Source organism: Onychomys torridus, chromosome 7 (genome assembly GCF_903995425.1).
Source record: "Onychomys torridus chromosome 7, mOncTor1.1, whole genome shotgun sequence".
Lineage (NCBI taxonomy): Eukaryota > Metazoa > Chordata > Mammalia > Rodentia > Cricetidae > Onychomys > Onychomys torridus.
Window position 1 is genome coordinate 56,618,741 of NC_050449.1, and position 19,830 is coordinate 56,638,570.

The window sequence follows — 19,830 nt, forward strand, 5'->3', positions numbered from 1 at the left end:
CAGGGGAACCCCACAGAAGAAGTGGGAGAGGATTGCACTGTATGATCCAGAGGGGTCAAGGACACTGCAAGAACACGGCCCACAGAACCAACCAAGCAGGGCTCACAGGGGCTCACAGAGTCTGAAGTGACAATCATGGACCCTGTATGGGTCTGACCTAGGTCCTCTGCATATACAATATGGTTGTGTAGCTGGGTGTTCTGGTGGGACCCCTAACAGTGGGAGTGGGGGTATCTCTGACTCTTTTGCCTGCTCTTCGGACCCTTTTCCTCCTACTGGGTTGCCTCATCCAGCCTGATATGAGGGTTTGTGCCCCGTCTTGTAACTTGTTATACTGTATTCGGTTGGTATCCCTGTTGGGTCTGCTCTTTTTTTTTTTTAGGGAAACAGAGGAGGAGTGGGTCTGGGGGGAAGAAGAAGTGTGGGGGAGGACTGGGAAGAGTGGAGGGATGAAACTACAGTCGGGATGTAATATAGGAGAAAAGACAAAAAAAAAAGAAGAGGAAAAGACAACAAATTAGAAAAAGAAACAAAATCAAACCCCACCATTTTGTTATAAAATAGTACCTGTTTATCCTGTTGCCTTTGAAAACTGCAGACTAGTAGCCAGGGAGAAGAACGGCCACAGTCCACACATGCAGTGCCTCTGAAGGCTGGGAGGGAGGGCAGAAGTGTTCCGCAGCCCTAGCTGCCTTGGCAACATCTAACCTCAGTCTCTCCAGCTCAAGACTCTTCCCAGCCTTAGACAGCTGGTGCAAGGAAAGAGCGGAAAACACTGTGGTTAGTGGGGAGAGGCCGGAGGGCAGGGCTCCTCTACCTACAGGTGAGCTAGGCCAGGCCAGGTGGCTGAGGCCTCCCTAGAACCACACTGCAGCAGGGACTGGAGAAGGAAGGCAGGGAAGCTGTCCCAGGCTGATGGAACCACTCAAGACAGCAAGGGCTTGGCAGTCAAGGAACACAGCATTGGTCTTGTGGAGGAAATATGGAGGTGGGGGTGCTGTCCCAGGCCCTTTCAGGGGATCCAGAAGGACCAAATTGGACCAGGACGCAGGTGGTTTGCCATGCTCGGCACACAGTACAGGACTGATGGGATTTCTCCTTTCTCAGAATTTTTCTTTGTGTGCATATGTCTGTGCAGGTGACATATTGCTGTGTTTTTGTGGTGGCAAGAGGACATCAGGTGTCCTTATTCCCTTGAGGAAGATTTCTCACTGAATCTGGAATTCTCCTTTTCCAGCCAGCCAGAACTGCTGACCAGCAAGCTGTAAGATCCTGTGTCTGCCTCGTGTTCAACCTGGGGTTCCAGCCACACTCGGCTTTTACGTGGGTGCTGGGCTCCTAGGTCCTCATGCTGGTCCAGCAAGTGCTCTCACCCTCTGAGCATCTCCCCAGCCCCTCTTTCTCAGACTGTTTTCCCCAGCTACCTGACTCTCTTCCACATGTGGGCCATTGCTCTCACTGTCCCCATCCCCCCAGCAGTGGGGGGGAAAGACAGAAAGAATGAATTCCTCAGAGGGCCCAGCAACACAGTGAGCCTGGCTGACTTTAACTAAGTCTGCGGGCAGGAGAGACTTTTTATCCCCTGCAAGTTAATGCAAGCTGTTAGGGAGATAAATAAATGACAGGGCTGCCGATGGACTGTTGGGCTCAAAGCAGGGACATTTGTCTCACTTTAGAAGAAGGACCTGGAGGGCTCAGCCCCATCGACTCGTTCATTGTGCCGTTATCTGCCAGAGAGGTGGTGACACCGTTGCAATTAAGACAAACTTTAGTCTGTAAGTTCCCGCTCGCAATCTCGGGGCTTCAAAACAAGACAAATGATCCCGCCAAGGGAGGAAACAAAGTCTTTCCCAGATGGTGTCCAAAGTCACAGGGAAGATTTGTAGTTGTTCGGCAGACGATGTGTCATTATGAGGCTCGGCTCTGCTGGCTTCCCTGGTTCACATCTTCAGTGCCCTCTGTGGCTCGTGATAGGCCAGACCATCTGTGGGACCTCACCTGGTCTCCCCAAGTGGCCTCATCCCCTGCCAGTCTCCACCTTCTTCTGCCAGCCTGCCAGTTTACATGCTTCTCTAGTATAGCAAAGATGTAATATTTGCCAAGGCAAGGGCTGATAAAGCCAGTGCCACTGCAACTCAGTATTGCCACAGAGGGCACTGGCCTTGTCTCTTATCCTACACTCTAGTAGTCAGGCCCCCGCCCATAAGGACCAGACTTAGGGCCCACATCCTAAGATGTTGGCTGCTTCTTGCCGGGCTTCCCTGATGCCCCCTTCCTGTCTGTGCACCTTATTCCACCATCACAACCATCATCCTCTGCCACAGTGCCCGGCTCTGACACTGGACTCTGTCCCCCTCCTGAGCACCCCCACCCTGCCTTTGGGTGGAACTTTCCAGCTGCATGAATGAAAACTTCTGAAATCCCCTCAATGTGGACTTGGTCCAGGACTAGTCTCAGGGGTCCACTTGACCCAAAGCATGGACTCAGGACCCCGTGTAGGCTGCTGTGAGTTAACAGTGCCCCTGTTCCCATAAGGGTCCCTGCTCTTCCTCCACATAGCCTCCTTCTCTTTCTTCCCCCCACTTCCCTGCCAACTTGTATGTTTTAGGGGTTACACCATAGCTTAGGGTCATGGACTCTGGGGCCCAGGGCTCTGTGAGCCTCAAAACTATGAATAAAACGGCATGTGTGTGTGTAAGCATGTGTGTGGATGGGTGAGTGCAGGCATGTGTGAGTGTGGATGGGTATGTACAGGTATGTGCATGTAGATGGGTGTATGCAGGTGGGTGTTTGTTATTCTGGGCTAGAGATGCCCACAGGGGATCATGGTTCAAGTCACAAGAAGTTGTCCAGGAGGCTTGAGAAGACTGCCAAGACTCAAAAGCCCAGCCACTTCATGACAAGAACAAACAGGACCTGAGCATCTGGGTGAGGCTGGTCTCCGGGTCTGTCTCAGAGGCGCTACCTCTTCACAGGGTCATGGGAGGCACAACGCACAGTGTTCTTGGTGAGCTGGTCAAAGAGTGGATCCCAGGCTCTGCTCCTAAAAGCACACTGTATTTGTATTTCAGAATTTGGTGCTGGAGTGTGGAGTGTATGCGCTGGAGCTTGGTTTGGAACCCTAGCTAAGAGTGGGGCTCTGAGGACCAGACAGTAATTCTCTACTTACTTGTTGGTGACCTTGGGCAAGTCATTCTGCCTCCATGGTTCTGCTTCTCCATCTGTGAAATGGGCACAATAGTAACACCATGGTCTATCTCAGGGATTGTGGAGGAAATTATGCAGGTTGATAGTAAATTCAAAGCACACAACCTGGTTTGGAATGGCCACTCTCTCCCCTCAACTCTTCTGAGTTGGGAGACGGGGATAGAGCTCATTTTGTAGAGTGTTTGCTTGCCTATCATGCCTGAGGCCCTGGATTCAATTCCCAGCACTATAGGAAAATTGTTATGGTGCTACATGCTTGTAATTCTCAACATTCCGGATGTATTCCCACTGTGGGGGCAGGAGGGTTAAAAGCTCAAGGTCATCTTTAGCTAGAGTGATTTGGAGGCCAGTCTGAACTACATGAAACCCTATCTCAGCCCTCTACCACAAATTCTCAACAACAAAACCAGCAACAGCTCCCACTCACCTCTGCTGAACGGGGGCTGGGGGACAAGGTTGCTGATGCTTCTTCAAAGGACAAGGCTGAACCTTAAGGCTGGTTGGTAGCGAGTTCAGGTTTTGGGGTGGTCAGGATCAAGGTGCCCTTCTTACAGAGCTCCTGTCATCAGGAAAGCCTACCTTATGCACTGTTCACAAATCTTGCCCTGAGCTCTGGTCTAGGGTGCATGGTCTTTTATGGCTTGGGTCTCACCAAATTCTATGACTGCATCAGGCCCTGGGCAATGGTGGGGACTTAATGAGATGAACAGAGGTCTGGGCCAGCTGCAGGCTGGCATTCTGAAGTTTCACTAAAACCATACAATGAAGGCTCACAGGCAGTCCCTTCCATGGAGCACAGGACAGAGCACAGGTTGTGAATGGTAGTTCCACATGGCGGCCACTTGGCCAACAAATGTTTACCATGAGCCTCCTCAGCCAAGGCTATTTTCTACGTCTGTGAAAAGCAGGCCGGAGCCTCTGGCTGGTGAAGCTCCCATTCTAATGAAGGACAGGAAGGTGTAAATAAACGTTGGGTTCATCACGGTCGCCAGTGGGATAGAAGGAAGCGGTACAGGCAAAGGGCACCCGAGTTCTGGGAGCACATGCATGTGAGGGACAGAGGTTGACACCAGGTGTCTTCCTTGACCCCTTTCCACTTTATCTACCAAGTCAGGATCTCTTGTCGTGTCCTGGGAGCAAGAACAGGAGGCTGTGTGTTTCAGTGGGAAGCCATTTGAGCGAAGATCTGCAAGGTGGAATGGGTTGTGTAGACAATGGTGGGTGAGAGTGCCAGGCATGCCGAATGAAGGTCAGCAGGAGTTGGCATCATATTGCTAGCAACATGGAAGCCAGAATGATGTCTAACCCCAGCTCATTTAATAGCTCATGGCAGGTGTCCCCCACGCGGTGAATTTGAGGTTCAGGGTCTTTCCACCAGTCAACTTCCCACCCCCTTTTGCAGGTGTGTTTCCTTTGTCAGGAGGATGGATGGGGATGGATAGGATCTGAATCTGAAGTTTCTTGGCCATCTTCACTTTATTGAGAAGACCTAATCACATGGCTCCCTATTAAACAGGGGGTTTCCGGGAGATGTAGTCTTCCCAGCTCCAGCTCTGTACCATGGAGGGAGTGTGAAGACTTGGTGGCTGCAACAGAGACAGAACTGGAGGCAACAGGAACTGGAGTCAGTGACAATGTCCCAGGGTTACACAGGTGTGGGTGGATGTGTGGCCTGTCCTCCCTCCCACTCTCCCTTATCCTCATGTATGAACCTGTGATATGCATGCACACATGCTTGTTCACATGTATGTGGCAAATGTGTGTGTAGGTGTGCATGCCTGTGTGTGAATGTGCATTTGGAGGTCAGAAGTTGGCATCAGGTGTCTTCTCCAATGGCATTTCACTTTATTTACCGAGGCAGGATCTCTTGATGACCCTGGAGTCCATGAATTAGGCCAGTCTAGCTAGCCAGCTTGCTCAGGGGATCCTGTCTCCTGAGGCCTGAGATTACAGGCAGACTTCCATACCTGGCTTGTTTTTATATGGGTTCCGAGGATCCATATTCTAGTCCTCATGCTGGGAGGCAGGCGTTTTACCCACTGAGCTGTAGTCCAGGCTGATTTTTAACAGACTGCCCATGAATGTCTGGTCTTCCTGCCTCTATCTCCTGAATGCTGCAGACATACTCCTGGCCTTTGGCTTGCTCTGAGTGTCTTGGGAAGCTTTCGAAGTCAGGATCAACTCTGCATGGTGTTCTAACAGGTTTCCCTAGCTGCCTTCAGGGAGCTGGAAGTGGAGCCTGATGGCTTGCTGCTGTGGTGTGGTGGTTAGGTAAGAGGCATGCTGAGTATGTCCACGAGCCTCGGGTCTGTTCCGAGTACTACCAAAAGTAGGGAAAACGCCCTCAAACATGGATGGGGTAGAGGAAAGGAGGAGGGAGGCAGGGTGGAGAGCTAAGTCTAGTTCCCTCAGCACACTTGTGGGCACTGGGAAGGCTCTCACTGAGATGACAGAGCAGTACAAAGAGAGCCAAGGATGGCGACTGGAGTGTGTGTTTGGGCAGGTGGGGGTGTCTCTTAGACCAGGTGGAAACTGGCTTCTCTCCATCCTCTGCAAAAGGGGGACAGCCACACTTCCTCCAGGTGGCTGCAGGATTACCTCAAGTGGCCATGAGTGGCCTGGGTCACAGGCAGTGAGAGGAAGCTGGTGGCAGAGGGGCTGGTGGCTGGCGTGGGGAGGGTTTTGAAGGCCTCTGGATTCCTGCACCTCACTCTTGGTGTCCAGCTTCCTCTCCAGCTGCCCCTGGGCTCACCAGTGCTGGTGCTGGTTTGGTGCTGGGCCTGTAGCCAGCTCCCGACCAGGAGAGGACGACACCACGACCCGAGGCTTGAGTCTGGACCTGGCCTCGGTACACCTTGCTGTGGTGGGACTTCCTCTGAGCCCTGGTTTCTCAGGTGACAACCGAGCTGGGAAAACACTGGGCCTCGACACTGAGCTACAGGAAATGTACAGGATCCAGCAGGTGTCCCTGCCAAATGGGGATGTGTATGGCGGACTTGTGAAAACAAACCCAATCCAAAGCAGTAACATGTTTACTCCCATCAGTGCTGCTGAAAGGTCCTGACCCTTTACAATGAACAGTAGGGAAACACAAGGGGGTGAGGCCAGAGGAGGTGTCATTTTTATAGCCCTTCCCCCTCCCCCACCCTCTGCATCATCTCCACCTGCCATATTCATTGTCGTGCCCCACCCCCCACTTCCCAGGGATGAGGGGTTCAGCAGAGGCTGGCTCTCTTGAGGGCCTCCCTAGGTAGGGTAAGAGGTGAAAGCAGGATGCTGGGCCCAGTGTAGCTCTTCCCAATCAGGCAGCAGACGGAGAGGGTTCATGGCTTGTTGTGTCCTTGGTGACTAGTCCTGGGTAGTCAGGGTCCTGCTGAGGTCTCACGGGGGCCCCTGCTGGCTCCGCCTCTCCTCCAGCGCTCTACACACCCACATGGACACCACGGTGGAGTTTCCATCATTGAACTGCATGATGAACGGGTGACCCTGTGGGGAAGAGCAGTAGGTGTGACAGCAGTCTCCCAGGCTAGGTCCCTGGTGCTGAGGATGTGGCTCAGTTGGTAGGGTGCTTGCCTATCCTAATGCAAAGCCCTGAGTTCGATTCCCAGCACCACATAAGCAAGGTGTGCTCGTGTGCGGCTGTAACCCCAGAACTTGAGAGGCAGAGGTAGGGGATCAGAAGTTCAAGCTCATCCACAGCTAGCCTGAACTACTTAAGACCTTGTTACAAAAAGACAGACAGACAGAGTTAGGCATCTCTATGCATTCCAAGGTGTGTTCTAGCCTGGACCTGGTTTCTTTTTTTCTCAATCCTACATGGTAAGAAGGCAGGCTGGACTCTTGGAGATGTCTCAGCAGGTAACAATGCTTGGAGGCAGCCTGGGCGACCATCTTGATCTCTGGGACCCACATGGTGTCAGTGGAGGACTCTGGAAAGCTGCCCTCTGATCTGCGTACAGGAAGCCAGGGAGCATCTGAGACCTTCTCTAGGAAGCTTAAAGGAACAGTTTGTCTTAACTCTATGCTCTGCCTGGTCCTTTCTTAGCTCAGTTTCACGCCATAGCGTGAAGGCCGAGGCCTGGCCCCTGGGCGGCCAGCTTTACGGTCTGTTGCTGTCCAGAGAGCAAAGGATCATCTCTTTGGAGGTCCTGTCAATCCCTGTTAGTTTCCCCCTTTGTCTCCTGCTCCCCTGGAAGTGAATCACAGTTACCAATGAAGCATGGACACCCAGCTCCAGGAGGATGAGGCTCACAAGAGGAGGCACGTGGAAGGTCAGGACAGAGGGCTGCACTTGGGAGGCCCAGCTTTGTTTCCGTGTGGTCCATCTGTTCCAACCTACTCAAGCCCACCGCCGGGCCAGGCTATATTTAGCTGGCATCCTCCCCTGCCCGTTCTGACACATTAAGATCACATTCCTGGGGCTGGAGAGATGGCTCAGTGGTTAGGAGCACTGGCTGTTCTTCCAGAGGTCCTGAGTTCAGTTCCCAGCACCCACATGGTGGCTAATAACCATCTGTAATGAGATCTGGCGCCCTCTTCTGGCCTGCAGTCATACATGCAGACAGAACATTGTATACATAATGAATAAATAAATAAATCTTAAAAAAAAAATCACATTCCCAATCTCAGGGTGTCTGGGGGCTTCCAGGGAGGGCCAGAGGTAATCAAGAACAAGGCACAGGTCTGTCAGAACCACAATAGGAACGAGACTGGGAAGCAGTATTCCATTCACCAAGTAGCTTCCTTGACCAAAGATTCTCAGCAGAAACTAGCCTCCATGGGAAACAGGTCCCGGGGAGTTACAGTGAGGGAGCAGGGAGATGTGGGATCCCAGATGCCCACCCCAAGCTCCTGCCTCTCCCCCTCAGCTGCCCTCAGCTGCCTCTTTCCTGCTCCCTGGTTTTGTCTGAGCCTCCCTCGGACTCTGTCCCTGTTGGCTCACGGGCTCTGAGCTACTTTCCAGTATACCTGGCTGTGACCTGTGGCCCTGGCAAACAGCCAGGCCCTGGGAACATGCTCAGCATCTCAGTGCCCAGAAATAGCTGCATACATCTTCTGCCCCATGGCTAGGAGGTATGAGGGTCTGCTGTGTCCTGACTCCAGCATCTGCCAGGATCTGTGCAGGACCAGGTGGGGCTTATTGGTGGGAAGGAAGGAAGGAACACTACCCAGGCCTCTCCAGCCTGTATGATTATGGGAAGAAAATGGTCTTTGGGAGCTTGTGTCCAGTTGAGGACCCAGGGCTTTACCTAAAGCCTAGCTGGGTACCCTATTATTCCTCATGGTACTCTGTGAGGGTTTCAGACATGGGTGTAGGGCCCCAAGAAAGGGGTATCGAAGCCAGGGTGGTGAGGGACTGTGGGTGGCACAGACCTGGGTGGGATGAAACAAGACACACTCCATTTTAGCTTCCATATGCTTTGCTGATCTTACTTGCCCAGCCCCTGCCTGCTTTCATGATGGCTGCCTAGATAGAGACCATTCTTCCTGAATTCCTGTGCACGTTCTTTTCTGGACTTGGGAGAGGTGACCTTGTGGCCTTCTGAAACACAAAGACAGAAGCTATGCTCCGGAGGGTGGGCCCCTCCCCCCAAGCCAGAGTAACACAGTGTCACTTTCTCAGAATGCCGGGTGACTTTGGGGCCATATGCTCCATCACGGTTATCATCTGTCTGAGAACAGGCAGAGTGGAACTGCAGGAGGGAGTGGAGGCATGAGTGGAGGCATCCCTCCTCAGTCCAGGAAGGTAGGCAGTCTGCCCGGGTACCCCGTGATAGGGGGCAAGTAGAGGGACCACCAAGTTGCTGGTCTCCTGGCTCTGTGGAGGCACCTGCCCTTTCCTGATCCCTGCCTGGGAGCTGGCTTCCATCTCTTGTGGACCACTGATGAGGCGTGCCCTCCCCTTGGTGCCTATATATCTACCTCACAAGAAAGGGACCCTGACAACAGGCTTTGTCCCTGATCGCTGCTGACTGCTTTCAGGAAGGTAGGAAAGGCAGATAAGAGGGTAAATTGCAGGAGAGACACATGCATGAAGCAGGTCAGCAGCCCTGTCTGTGGAGCTTGGGAGCTTGGCAGGAGCAGGGCAGCATCTTGCTGGCTTCCTCATCAGGCAGTAGGAGCTTTCATTTGCTGCTCTCTCACAGGGGCAAATGCAAAAACCCAACTGGCAGGGGCTGATGTCTTTTGTAATGCATACTTCGTCACAGAGGATGAAGACGTGGGGCCTGAAGAGGTAGGATGTGTCCAGAAGTGGGGCAGTGGAGTGAGAGGGAGGAGAGGTTAGCATCACCTGTCAGACACCCTTCAAAGAGCAGGAGGAGGAAGGGGAGGAGGAAGGGGAGGAGGAAGAGGAGGAGGAAGATGAGGAGCAGGAGGAGGAAGAGGAGGAGGAGGAAGATGGGGAGAAGGAGGAGGAGGAGCAGGAGGAGGAGAAAGGAGGAAGAGCAGAAAGAAGAGGTGGAAGAAGAGGAGGAGGAAGGGGAGGAGGAGGAGCTGTATTGTCTGACATCCTCTCCACCCCCAGCTTGCTCCTGGTCTTGATGTTCCAGTTCTCAGCTGATGCCCTGCTTCCTGCTCACTCAGTCTATCACAATGAGATCTTTCTTCTAGGACAGCAGGCCCTGCTGAGCCTTCGTAGAAAGGCACAGGTGTGGCTGCTGGGTGGCAGGACAGGAGCTCCCAGCCTGCCTGCCATGATTAAGTGCTAGTTGAGACCCAGCCTCTGGACTCCCAGTGTAGTGCTAAGTGAGACTTCCCTTTCTGCTAGAAGTTGGGCTCTGAGTTTCCTGCCATATAAGAGTTTACCTATAAAAGGTAGCAGGGGTGCTTGGAGAGGGCTCCTGACTCCCCTCATGGGATCTGTGAGGCTTGTTGGGAGGTTTTGGGCATCTTCCTGGAGGATTCCAGGCTCCCGATCTCAGCACTGAGGCAGGACTGTTAGGATCTACATGACTTCAGACCCGTGGAGCCACAGGATGTGGGACACACTGGCTTCTAGAGATGTTTCATTCTAATTCTGTTAAAGGATACTTTAATCTATGTGTTAAAAACTCAACTAATAAAAACATGTGCTCAGCCTTGTTCAAGTCAAAACACTACAGTGAACACCTTGCGTTATGATGTTGTTTTTTTGCAGGTCTTAGGGGCAAAGTTAGTCAAAACCTGTTCAATCCGTGCATCTGCTGCTGACTTCAGATGTGCAGGCTGTGTGGTGCACTGGCTATCTGAAAACACTCAGAACGGTGATGTCCACTCCAACACTACCTGACTATAAACCATGTGAGCACATCACCAGAGCCCAGGCGCGCGACCAGCCAGGTGACACTGTGAGGCTGGGGTGGCCAAAGCTGTGCTGTCTCGGCACCAGCTCTAAAGCCTGGAATAACACTGTCTGCACTCTATGTTCACCTCAGTGTTTATGTAAACACTCGGTGCATACTGTCAGTGGTTAAGTCTTGAAATAAAACCTTTCCTGCTATCCTTTTAAAGTTTTAAAGATTAATTTAATTTTAATTATGTGCATATGTGTATGTCTGTGTGTGGGTATGTGCACACTGTGAGTGCAGGTGCCTGTGGAGTCCAGGAGAGGGCATCTGATCCCCTGGAGGTGGAATTCCAGGTGGTTGTGAGCTGCCTATGTTAGGGTCAGGTCTGGCAGCACAGGCCTACAATCCCAGCTATTTGGGAGGCTGTTGCATGAATCCTAAAGCGTCTTAATAATAAAAACAAATCCGATGCCAGTTATGGGGTGAATACTGGAAGATCAGAGAAGCAGAACAAGCCACAGCTTCCTCACCTCACCAATTCCTCAGGTGATCCTGTTTCCTAAGACTGGATGCCTCTCAGCTGAACTGTGCTGCTCAAAGCCTAAAAGCTTAACCAGCCTAGTTCCTGATCCTCACGCCTTATATACCTTTCTGCTTTCTGCCATCACTTCCTGGGATTAAAGGCATGAGTCACCATGCCTGGCTGTTTCCAGTGTGGCTTTGAATTCACAGAGATCCAGATGGATCTCTGCCTCCCAAGTGATAGGATTAAAGGCGTGTGTGCCACTATTTTCTGGCCTCTGTATCTAGTGACTGTTCTGTTCTCTGACCCCAGATAAGTGCATTAGGGTGCACAACATTTTGGGGAACACAATATCACCACAAGAGGCTGAGGCAGGAGGATCACAAGTTCAAAGCTTGTCGGGGTTACAGACTGAGTTTGTGGCCAGCCTGGTTAACTTTGTGAGGTTCTGCATCAAAATGAAAAGTAAAAAGAGGGCTGTACTTAAAAGTGAATGGTGTGAGTTGGGATCAGTGGGAGGGCATTTGCCTAGTGAGCTGTATCACTCTACAAGGCCCTAGGTTAAATAACCAGCATCACACATGTACACACCCACACCCACCTCTGCCTTCTTTCTATGAGTAAGGAATGCTCTGCTGTTTTCTGCCTTCTCTCCCTCCCTTTCTTCTTCTTGGAGCACAGCTGAAATTACCTCCCTAAAATTCAGGTTAAAAGAGCCAAAGATGTCTCACCAGTAGTAGCTCTTGCCCCACAAGCATGAGGACTGGAGTGTGATCCCCAGAAACAATGTAAAAATGCCAGGCACAGTGGGGCCTTATACCAGAGTGGAGGGGTTGGGGCAGAGACAAGCAGAGAGATCCCGGGGACTTTAGGCCAGTGAGAGGCTCTGTCTAAAACACAAGGAGGATGGCTCCTGAGGATGACACCCCAGCTGTCCTCTCACACCCACACTCACACACATCTGTATACACACTCAGATACACACACTTACAAAAATAAGTCCAACTCAAATAAGAGACAGGTGCAAACTGTCTTTCCTCAAGCTTTGCTAAGTTGAGCTAAACATATAGGTGATCAATTAGATATTAGAAATAGAATGCAATTTCTTCCTTCCTTCCTCTTTTGTCTTTTTTTGAGACAGGGTTTTTCTGTGTAACCCTGGCTGTTCTAGAACTTGCTCTGTAGACCAGGCTGGCCTCGGACTCAGAAATCTGCCTGCCTCTGTTTCCCGAGTGCCGGGATTAAAGTTGTATGCCACCACTACCTGGCTAGAATGCAATTTCTAGACCAATGGACAGATCGTTTACTAGGCAGGCAAGGCAGGCATGCCTGTGTCTTGTAAATGTGACCTGTCATGTGAATTCAGGTGTAGTTTCCCACCTTGGCATCATACCTGTGATCAAAACTTCCGATTTTTAGAACATGTACTTAAAAGTGAATGGTGTGGGCTGGGATCAGTGGGAGGGCATTTGCCTAGTGTGTGTAAGATCCTCCAATACCACAAACCAAACCAAACCAAACCAAGCAAGGCCTGGCCCAACCGCATGACATTCAGACTGCACTTAACATGGGTGATGATGAGCAGCCGGAGGTGGAGCTTGGTGGTATGGCATTTCCAGGATGCCTGCGGTCCTGGGTTACAGCCCTATGACATTCCCAACACCCCTCAAGAGACCCCAAGAGCTGATTGACAATGAAAATACTTCACGTGTATATTTGTGTGATGCAGCTAAAACAATACTTAAGTGCCCAATAGCTTATGAGAGATTGGAAAGGAAATCCTGGGAAACAAGGTAACGAGGAAGGTAGGAAGGTAGACAGGAAGGTAGAAAGATGGGCACTGTGATAAAATGCTGGGGCTGAAAAAGGAAGCAGAACCACGGAGGCAGCACAGAGGAGTAACAACCACTGATCACGTACAAAGGACACTGAGCTGGGGTGGGGTTGGGGGTGGAGGGCGGTGCTCACCTCAACAGACAGGAGGCAGAGGCGGGAAGGGAACAGCCCAGCCTGGGCTACACGGCCAATGCCTGTCTCACTCAGTACCCCTTTGCCTAATGTCATGAGGAAAACGGGAGAAAGCAAAGATGAAAGGGGAGGGGGGGAGGGAGGGAGGGAGGGGGGAGGGGGGGAAGGAGGGAGGGAGAGAGGGAGGGAGGGAGGGAGGGAGGGAGGGAGGGAGGGAGGGAGGGACGGGACAGAGGGAGGGAGGGAGGGAGACTATATGAGTATGACTGTGAGGCAAAGATGTAGAGGCTGAGGATGGAGGTGATGGGCGAGTGTCCCTTCACACTGATGGACACACCTCTGGAGCTGGTCATGGCTTTCCAGCCCCAGAATCACACTGAACTTTTCAAAGCACTTCACACCACTGTCTTGGCTTATTTCTAGAAGTGTCCAGTTAGGGGGTTGCTATCTGCTTAAAACCTGCCTTGCTAACAGCCTTTCTGGTTTTGTAACGGGAAGAGGCAAACCGTAAGCTGACCACAAAGACAGAAATAAAAGTGGGCAATTTCTGATTGTCCTTTTTACTGTCGCACTGTGGTGCCGCAGAGCTGTGGGGGGGCCTCCCACAGGGGCTGTGTGTGGGGAGCAGGCTGGAGTAGATCACAAAGAGAGTAATCGGCTGAGGGGACAGCTCAGTGGGTAAGAGCACTCACTGCTCTTGCAGAAGACCCGAGTTTGGTTCCCAGCGCCCATGTCAGGGGCTCATGGCTGCCTGCCTGCCTGCCTGTATCTCCAATGCCTCTGGCTTTCCTGGGCACCTCCCTGACAGGAACATAACTAACAATAATGAACCTAAACTTTTTAAAAAGAACAAGAAAGGCCCAAGCTCAGACCTTGCATGTACTGAAAACCATCAGTTTCAGGGCGTGGTAGTGCATGCATTTAATCACTGTACTAGGGAGGCAGAGGCAGGTGAATCTCTGTGAGTCTGAAGCCAGCCTGGTCTACAGAGTGAGTTCCAGGCCAGCCAGAGCTATTAAAGAAATAATAGCTTATTATTTCCACCTTAAAGAAAGAAAAGAATTAGTTTTATTTTCCATTCAAAACTGTACTTCCCTTTCCATTAAAAAAAAAAAAAATCTGTCTACAAAAAAAGAAGCAAACTGGCTGAAAGTTCAGATCATTCTATGACCCAGCAGCAAATAAAAATCATCACTAGAACCCACTGCTAGCCTGGAGCATTATTTTCTAAACAATGACACAAGGAACTTGTGGTATTTAGCTATTCTGTTACTGATTCACTGTGCTTTGCAAGGTGACTGTGAAGGGAATGAAATGTATAGAAGCCCAGAACATCCTCTCTGTGGCTGTGAGTGGGTGACCTGTGTGTTCTGAGGTGGCGTGGCTGGTCACACACAGGATGATGGAGGGGGCAGAGGAGCAACTTAGTTATAAGCACCATGCTCTGCTTTTCCAAGAGACTTGTATTTAGCCAAGCTCCCTGTGACGGAGCCAGGGGTGTACACGGGCTGCAGCTATGCCTGGGCTTCAGAGCCCTGGGACCTTGTCCTTGGCATAGGTATTCTCTTTCCCCACTCATTTTAGAGGGTCTCCTGTAACCCGCTGGCCTCGGTACTTACTACACAGCCAAGGAGATCCTGAACTTCTGATCCTCTGTCTCTGCTGCCCTTGTGCTGGGATGATGGACATGTATCCCTGTGCTCAGCTTCATTTATGCTGGGGATGGAATTCGGGGCCCAAGCATGCTGGGTGGGCATTCTGCCCTCTGAGTTACAGCCCCTCTTTAGCACATGGTTATTGGGTGCCCTCAGAAAATAACAAAACCTCAACGATTTGACATCCATCCTTATCGCTAACCTAAGAGCAAAGGATCATACTGCTTCTCATCATTTATGCAAGACCTTTAGTTTTTATTTAGTGAGACAGCTTGCTTCCAGATCTACAGCTGCTGGGCAGTCTGTGGCCGCTATCATTTAACACCTCACCTTAGACTACGAATCTGGAAGTTAAATTAAAATGTGAACATTTGATTTTGATCTAGTTCCTCAAGGCTCTACTCAAACCAACTGTCTTGGCTTGAAGACTTGTTTTTATTTTTGGTGTGTGTGTGTGTGTGTGTGTGTGTGTGTGTGTGTGTGTGTGTGTGTGTTGGGGGTGGGGGGCAAGACACTGTTTCTATGTGTAGCCTTGGCCATCCTGGAACTCCCTCTATAGACCAGGCTGACCCTCCTGCCTCTGCCTCCGAGTGCTGGGACAGCCTTTATGTGGGTGCTGGGACCCGAACCCAGGTCCTCAAGCTCATGCCACAGCATTTTATCCACTTTGCCATCTCACGGATCCTGAAGACTTAATTTTAACAAGTGCAGCCTCTCCTTCTTCAATCCCAAACACAAACTAGCCAAATACAAAAGGCCTAAGGAAGGGCGGTTCAGAAGGAAGAGCAGGGCCAGTGAGCAGCATCCATTAGCAAAACTACACTATGAAGATGAAATGGAAAGACTGGTCTGGAGTCAAACACCCACAGTCCTACACACAGTATCAGAGAACCCTGTGAGGCTCACTGGCAAGGACCTATGCAAAGAAATTGAAGAATAAAAAACAGTAAGTCCAGAAGTATAGATACGTGGAATCTTTAAAAAGGAGTGTGTGATACTTTTAAAATCTTTTTCTTTCTAAAATTTTATTTTTATTTTATGTGCACTGGTGTCTCGCCTACAGTGTTTCTATGCGAGGGTGGAACTGGAGTCACAGACAGTTGTGAATGCCATGTGGGTGCTGGGAATTGAACCCAAGTCCTCTGAAAGAGCAGAGGACTGCTGAGTCTTCTCTCCAGTCCCTATATTTAAAATGTAAATTTTAATTTCTTTTTTTTTTCTTTCCCTTTTTGTTAAATTCTGAGTTTATACAGGATTTGCTTTGGTTAGCTGGGTAGCTTCCTGGGGTAGAAGAGCTCATTCACCAGCGACACTGAAGTAAAGACTCCCTGCCACCTGAGTGTTGGAACACCAATATTAAGCACAGCAAAAGATATCACTTTGCCCATGGCCTTTCTGGAACATTCTCTAGGAAGCAATGTGTGATGTCACAGGGGCAGAGAAACCTGCCATCCTATAAATTCAGTAAAGACGTATGGGGCACTTAGGGCCCAAGTTGCTCTTGGCTTCCTCTGAAGTTTGGGTACCTCTAAGATTTATGCTCAAGGAGGAGAGAAAGAGAAAGAGAAAGAAACATCTCCCAGAGTAGATATATAACCTCATCTTGTTTTTTAATAACATTAGGGATGACACCCTATGACATAATCCTGGAACAACTGCAGAGTATCTCAGAAACTCAGTGGGAAGTTTTATATTTTGGCTTTGGAGCATTTTGTGGTGGCAAGGTCAGGTGGAGGGGGCCAGGGAAGGGAGCCAGAGAAGCTGCAAAGAGTGAGTGTCAGCTGGTTTAATTTTCTGTGTCAACTCTGAAAATTAGATAGACAATGACAAACCAGGCTTTTTAAATGAACTTGTCACTTCTGGTTTTCTTGATACAGGGTAGCATTTTTCAAGTCCTTGTAGCCCCAAAGACAAATTTAACCCCTGAGAGGGTCACCTGAGTGTTTGAAAGGCCCCACATCTGAAAACAAAGGCTTTAGTCCAACTTCACACCCCTTCAACAGAAACCAAATTCTCCTTGAAATCTAGATACTTTTTCACAATGTTCAGGGGACTTTGCCAGCAGGCGTGGGAGGGCGTGGGAGAGCATGTGAGGTGTGGGAGGGTGCAGAGCCTTTGTGGGAGGGGTGGGAAGGGCTCCGCCCCCTCCTCCTTTGCTCCCCAGACCAAGTCAGCCCTTCACATAATCCCTCTGCTCTTAACTTCCTTTCCCAGTGGAAGTCCTTCCCCCTTGTTCTAGAACACAGAAGTATGCACAGGTCCCCACCTCCCACACAAGCGAGCACAGACCCTGCCTCCTGGCTTCTCTGTCTCTGCCTCCCGAGTGCTGGGGCCAAAGGCGTGTGCCACCGCCGCTGCCACCACCACCACCTGGCCACAACAATTTTTATTACAGTTACTTACATATTTATTCATTCATTTATTCTGTGTGTGAGCACATGTGTGGATATCAGGAGTCAACTTGAAAGTGTCAGTTTCTCTGCCCACCGTGTATGTCCCAGAGACTGAACTTAGCTCTCAGGCCTGGTGTTAAGTGGTTTGTCACTCACTGAGTCATCTTGCCAGGCCCAGCTTGGGCCCTTTCTGTCTTCATTGCCTTTGCTCTGGGGCAGCTATTCTGTGATGGCATGGCCTAAGCACGCTTTGTGGAGACTGGCATCTGGGCAGGTGTTCATCCCACAAAATATAGTCAAGTGTGTTCTCATGGCTACTCAGGAAGTCGATAACAGCACCGATGCTGTTCTGTTCCACGTGTTTGTTAGAAAAGTAGGCTCAGGCATGTTAATTGATTTGGCCAAGGTGGGTGTGGGATTGGAAGTGGAGAGGCTCTGAACCTGTGCCTTTCCTTCCAACACAGTGAATGCAGCAGCGGCGGCGGTAGCAGCGGCAGCACAGGACTTAAAGCAGGTCAAGGGCCCATGTGATCGCCAAAGGCCCCATCAGAAAGTAGTATCAGCCAGACATGGTTCAGCACTTGAAAGGCTGAGGAAGAATGAGTCTGAGGCCAGCCTGGGATACACAAGGAGCTCCTGAGTTACATAGCTAAAACCAGACAAAGACAAAAATGAATGAATGAATGAATGAATGAGTGAATGAATGCTAACTCCTTTTACAGGCAGAGCTCCTGCACTTTGAGGTGGTGATGGTGGTGCTCCAGGCTCAGATCTCATTAACCTCAGCTTCTCTGTTCCCACCACTCTTGCTCACCGACATCCCACAACCTGTAGAAAGAACTCCCCCGAACACGGAAGTCTCAGATGCCACGTCTGCCCTGAGACAAAGTTAACGTAGGTGCCGTGAAGCCATCTGGTCCCTCTGCCTCTGCCTCATCCTTGACTCTGAGGCCATTCTGTTCTCTGGAGGGGGATCCCTTCTTCTAAAGAGCCCAAACTTCCAGTTCATTTCTGACGGCAGCCAATGATCTGAAGAGGACTCCAGAGTATGTGCCCATTAAAGAGGTGCTGCACCAGCCTGCCACTGTAAGGGTGCATCGGGGCTGCACCAGGAAGCAGGGAAGAAGCCAGCTGAGGCTCCTGGGTCTGCTCTGTTCAGTGAACACTGCCTCCTATAAAACCCAGGAACAGCCCCACACCCATGTCACAGGAGACATCGAGAAAGTTAGTGCAAGCTAATTTACTACTGATGGACGGCCAAGCTGTGGTCACAACATCAAGAGGCCTCAGTTCTGAAGCGCCCACCACAGGCTTCAAGGAAACTTACTAGAACCGACCCCCATGCTAGGCGTGGTGGACACTAGGCCGGCTTTTGACATGACTTGCTGACCTTACAGAGGCACACAGGTTGCAGGATGGCTAGTGGGCTCTGAGACTCTGCTCTCTAGGTACGAAGGCCCCTCATCCCTTGGAGGTGCAGCCTTGGCCCTCGAATGCCAGCCCTAAAGAACCAACTTGTTCTCCATGTGAAACAAGGCCAAGCTGATGTCTCCTGGGCTCCGCAGCCCATGTGAGAAAAGCACAAAACAGAAACAAGGAATCCAACTGTTGTACTCACCAACAGCCTAAAGATGTGACGGCAGTGCCCTCAGACAGCATTTCAAATACAGTTTATTAGTGTGTGATATGAAAAGGGTATTTTTATTGCATGATATAATGCAATGGGACCTTGGGCGCTCTGTGGAAAGACCTCACACTCAGAAGTGTAATGAACCCAGAGTCCCAAAAACATTATACTGTACATTAACCTATCATTAATGGCACATTAGGGCTAGGGGCATTGCACGCTTGCTGGTCAGGGCTCCATCAGGACAGTGTCGAGAAAACCACACAGTCTTCCCAGGCTCAAAACAAATAGAGAAAATAAATATTCCTGATGTCTACAGGCAGCTTTAAAGCAAGTTCAGCCCCAGCTCTGCCTTGCAATCTCAAAGCCTGCTTTTTGAAAAAAGAAAGTTACACACTGAACAAAGAGAGAAGAAAACGACCATGTGGCTGTGTACCCCGACTCACAGTGTATCCCAGCCAGTGGCTACACAGACTGAGGCAGAAGACACCTCTGCTAGTGTGGAAACTGCCTGAAGAGGGGACACAGACATTGCAGGGTGAGAAGGTACCTGGGCGGCCATGTGTCCATTCTCCCACTTGCCAGACTGGGAAGTCAAGCTCCCAAGTGTGAAGGTTGGTGACAGCCACAGAGAGACAAGCAACTGATGTAAAAACTAAACAAACAACAACAACAAAAACAACTGTCCAGCAAACACGAGAAAAAACTGTTCATTCTCAAACTTAATGAAAGAAAAGCCAATCAAACAACAACCAAGACATTTTACCACTGATCAGATGGCAAAGACTAAAGGCTGTGATTTATATCAGATGAGGTAAGGGAACTGACCTCACATATCCAGCTTTAAAAATGTACATAAAGTAATTGCCTTAAAAAATGTATGTGCTGGGGTGGCACACGCCTTTAATCCCAGCACTTGGGAGGCAGAGCCAGGTGGATCTCTGTGAGTTCGAGGCCAGCCTGGTCTACAGAGCGAGATCCAGGACAGGCACCAAAACTATACAGAGAAACCCTGTCTTGGAAAAACCAAAAAAATAAGATAAATAAAAAATTTAAAAAATGTATGTATGTATGTACATATGTAAATGGGCATATGCCACGGAATGGGTGCAGAGAATCTGCTGGAGTGGGTTTTCTCCTCATCCCATGTGGGTTCCAGGAATTGAACTCAGGTCATCTGGCTTGGCAA

At 50.3% G+C, this 19,830-nt stretch overlaps 1 protein-coding gene across 3 annotated transcripts in view; it reads right to left on the reverse strand.

Annotated features, from left to right (window-relative positions):
- Window positions 1-6,225: 6,225 nt before the first annotated feature.
- Window positions 6,226-19,830, reverse strand: part of Map2k5 (mitogen-activated protein kinase kinase 5) — a 234,619-nt gene continuing 221,014 nt past the window's right edge. For all 3 annotated transcript variants that reach the window (XM_036192310.1, XM_036192309.1, XM_036192308.1), the window contains one exon: window positions 6,226-6,693. In XM_036192310.1, the coding sequence (XP_036048203.1) occupies window positions 6,589-6,693 (105 nt within the window). In that variant the 3' untranslated portion in view covers window positions 6,226-6,588. The remainder of the gene's footprint in view (window positions 6,694-19,830) is intronic.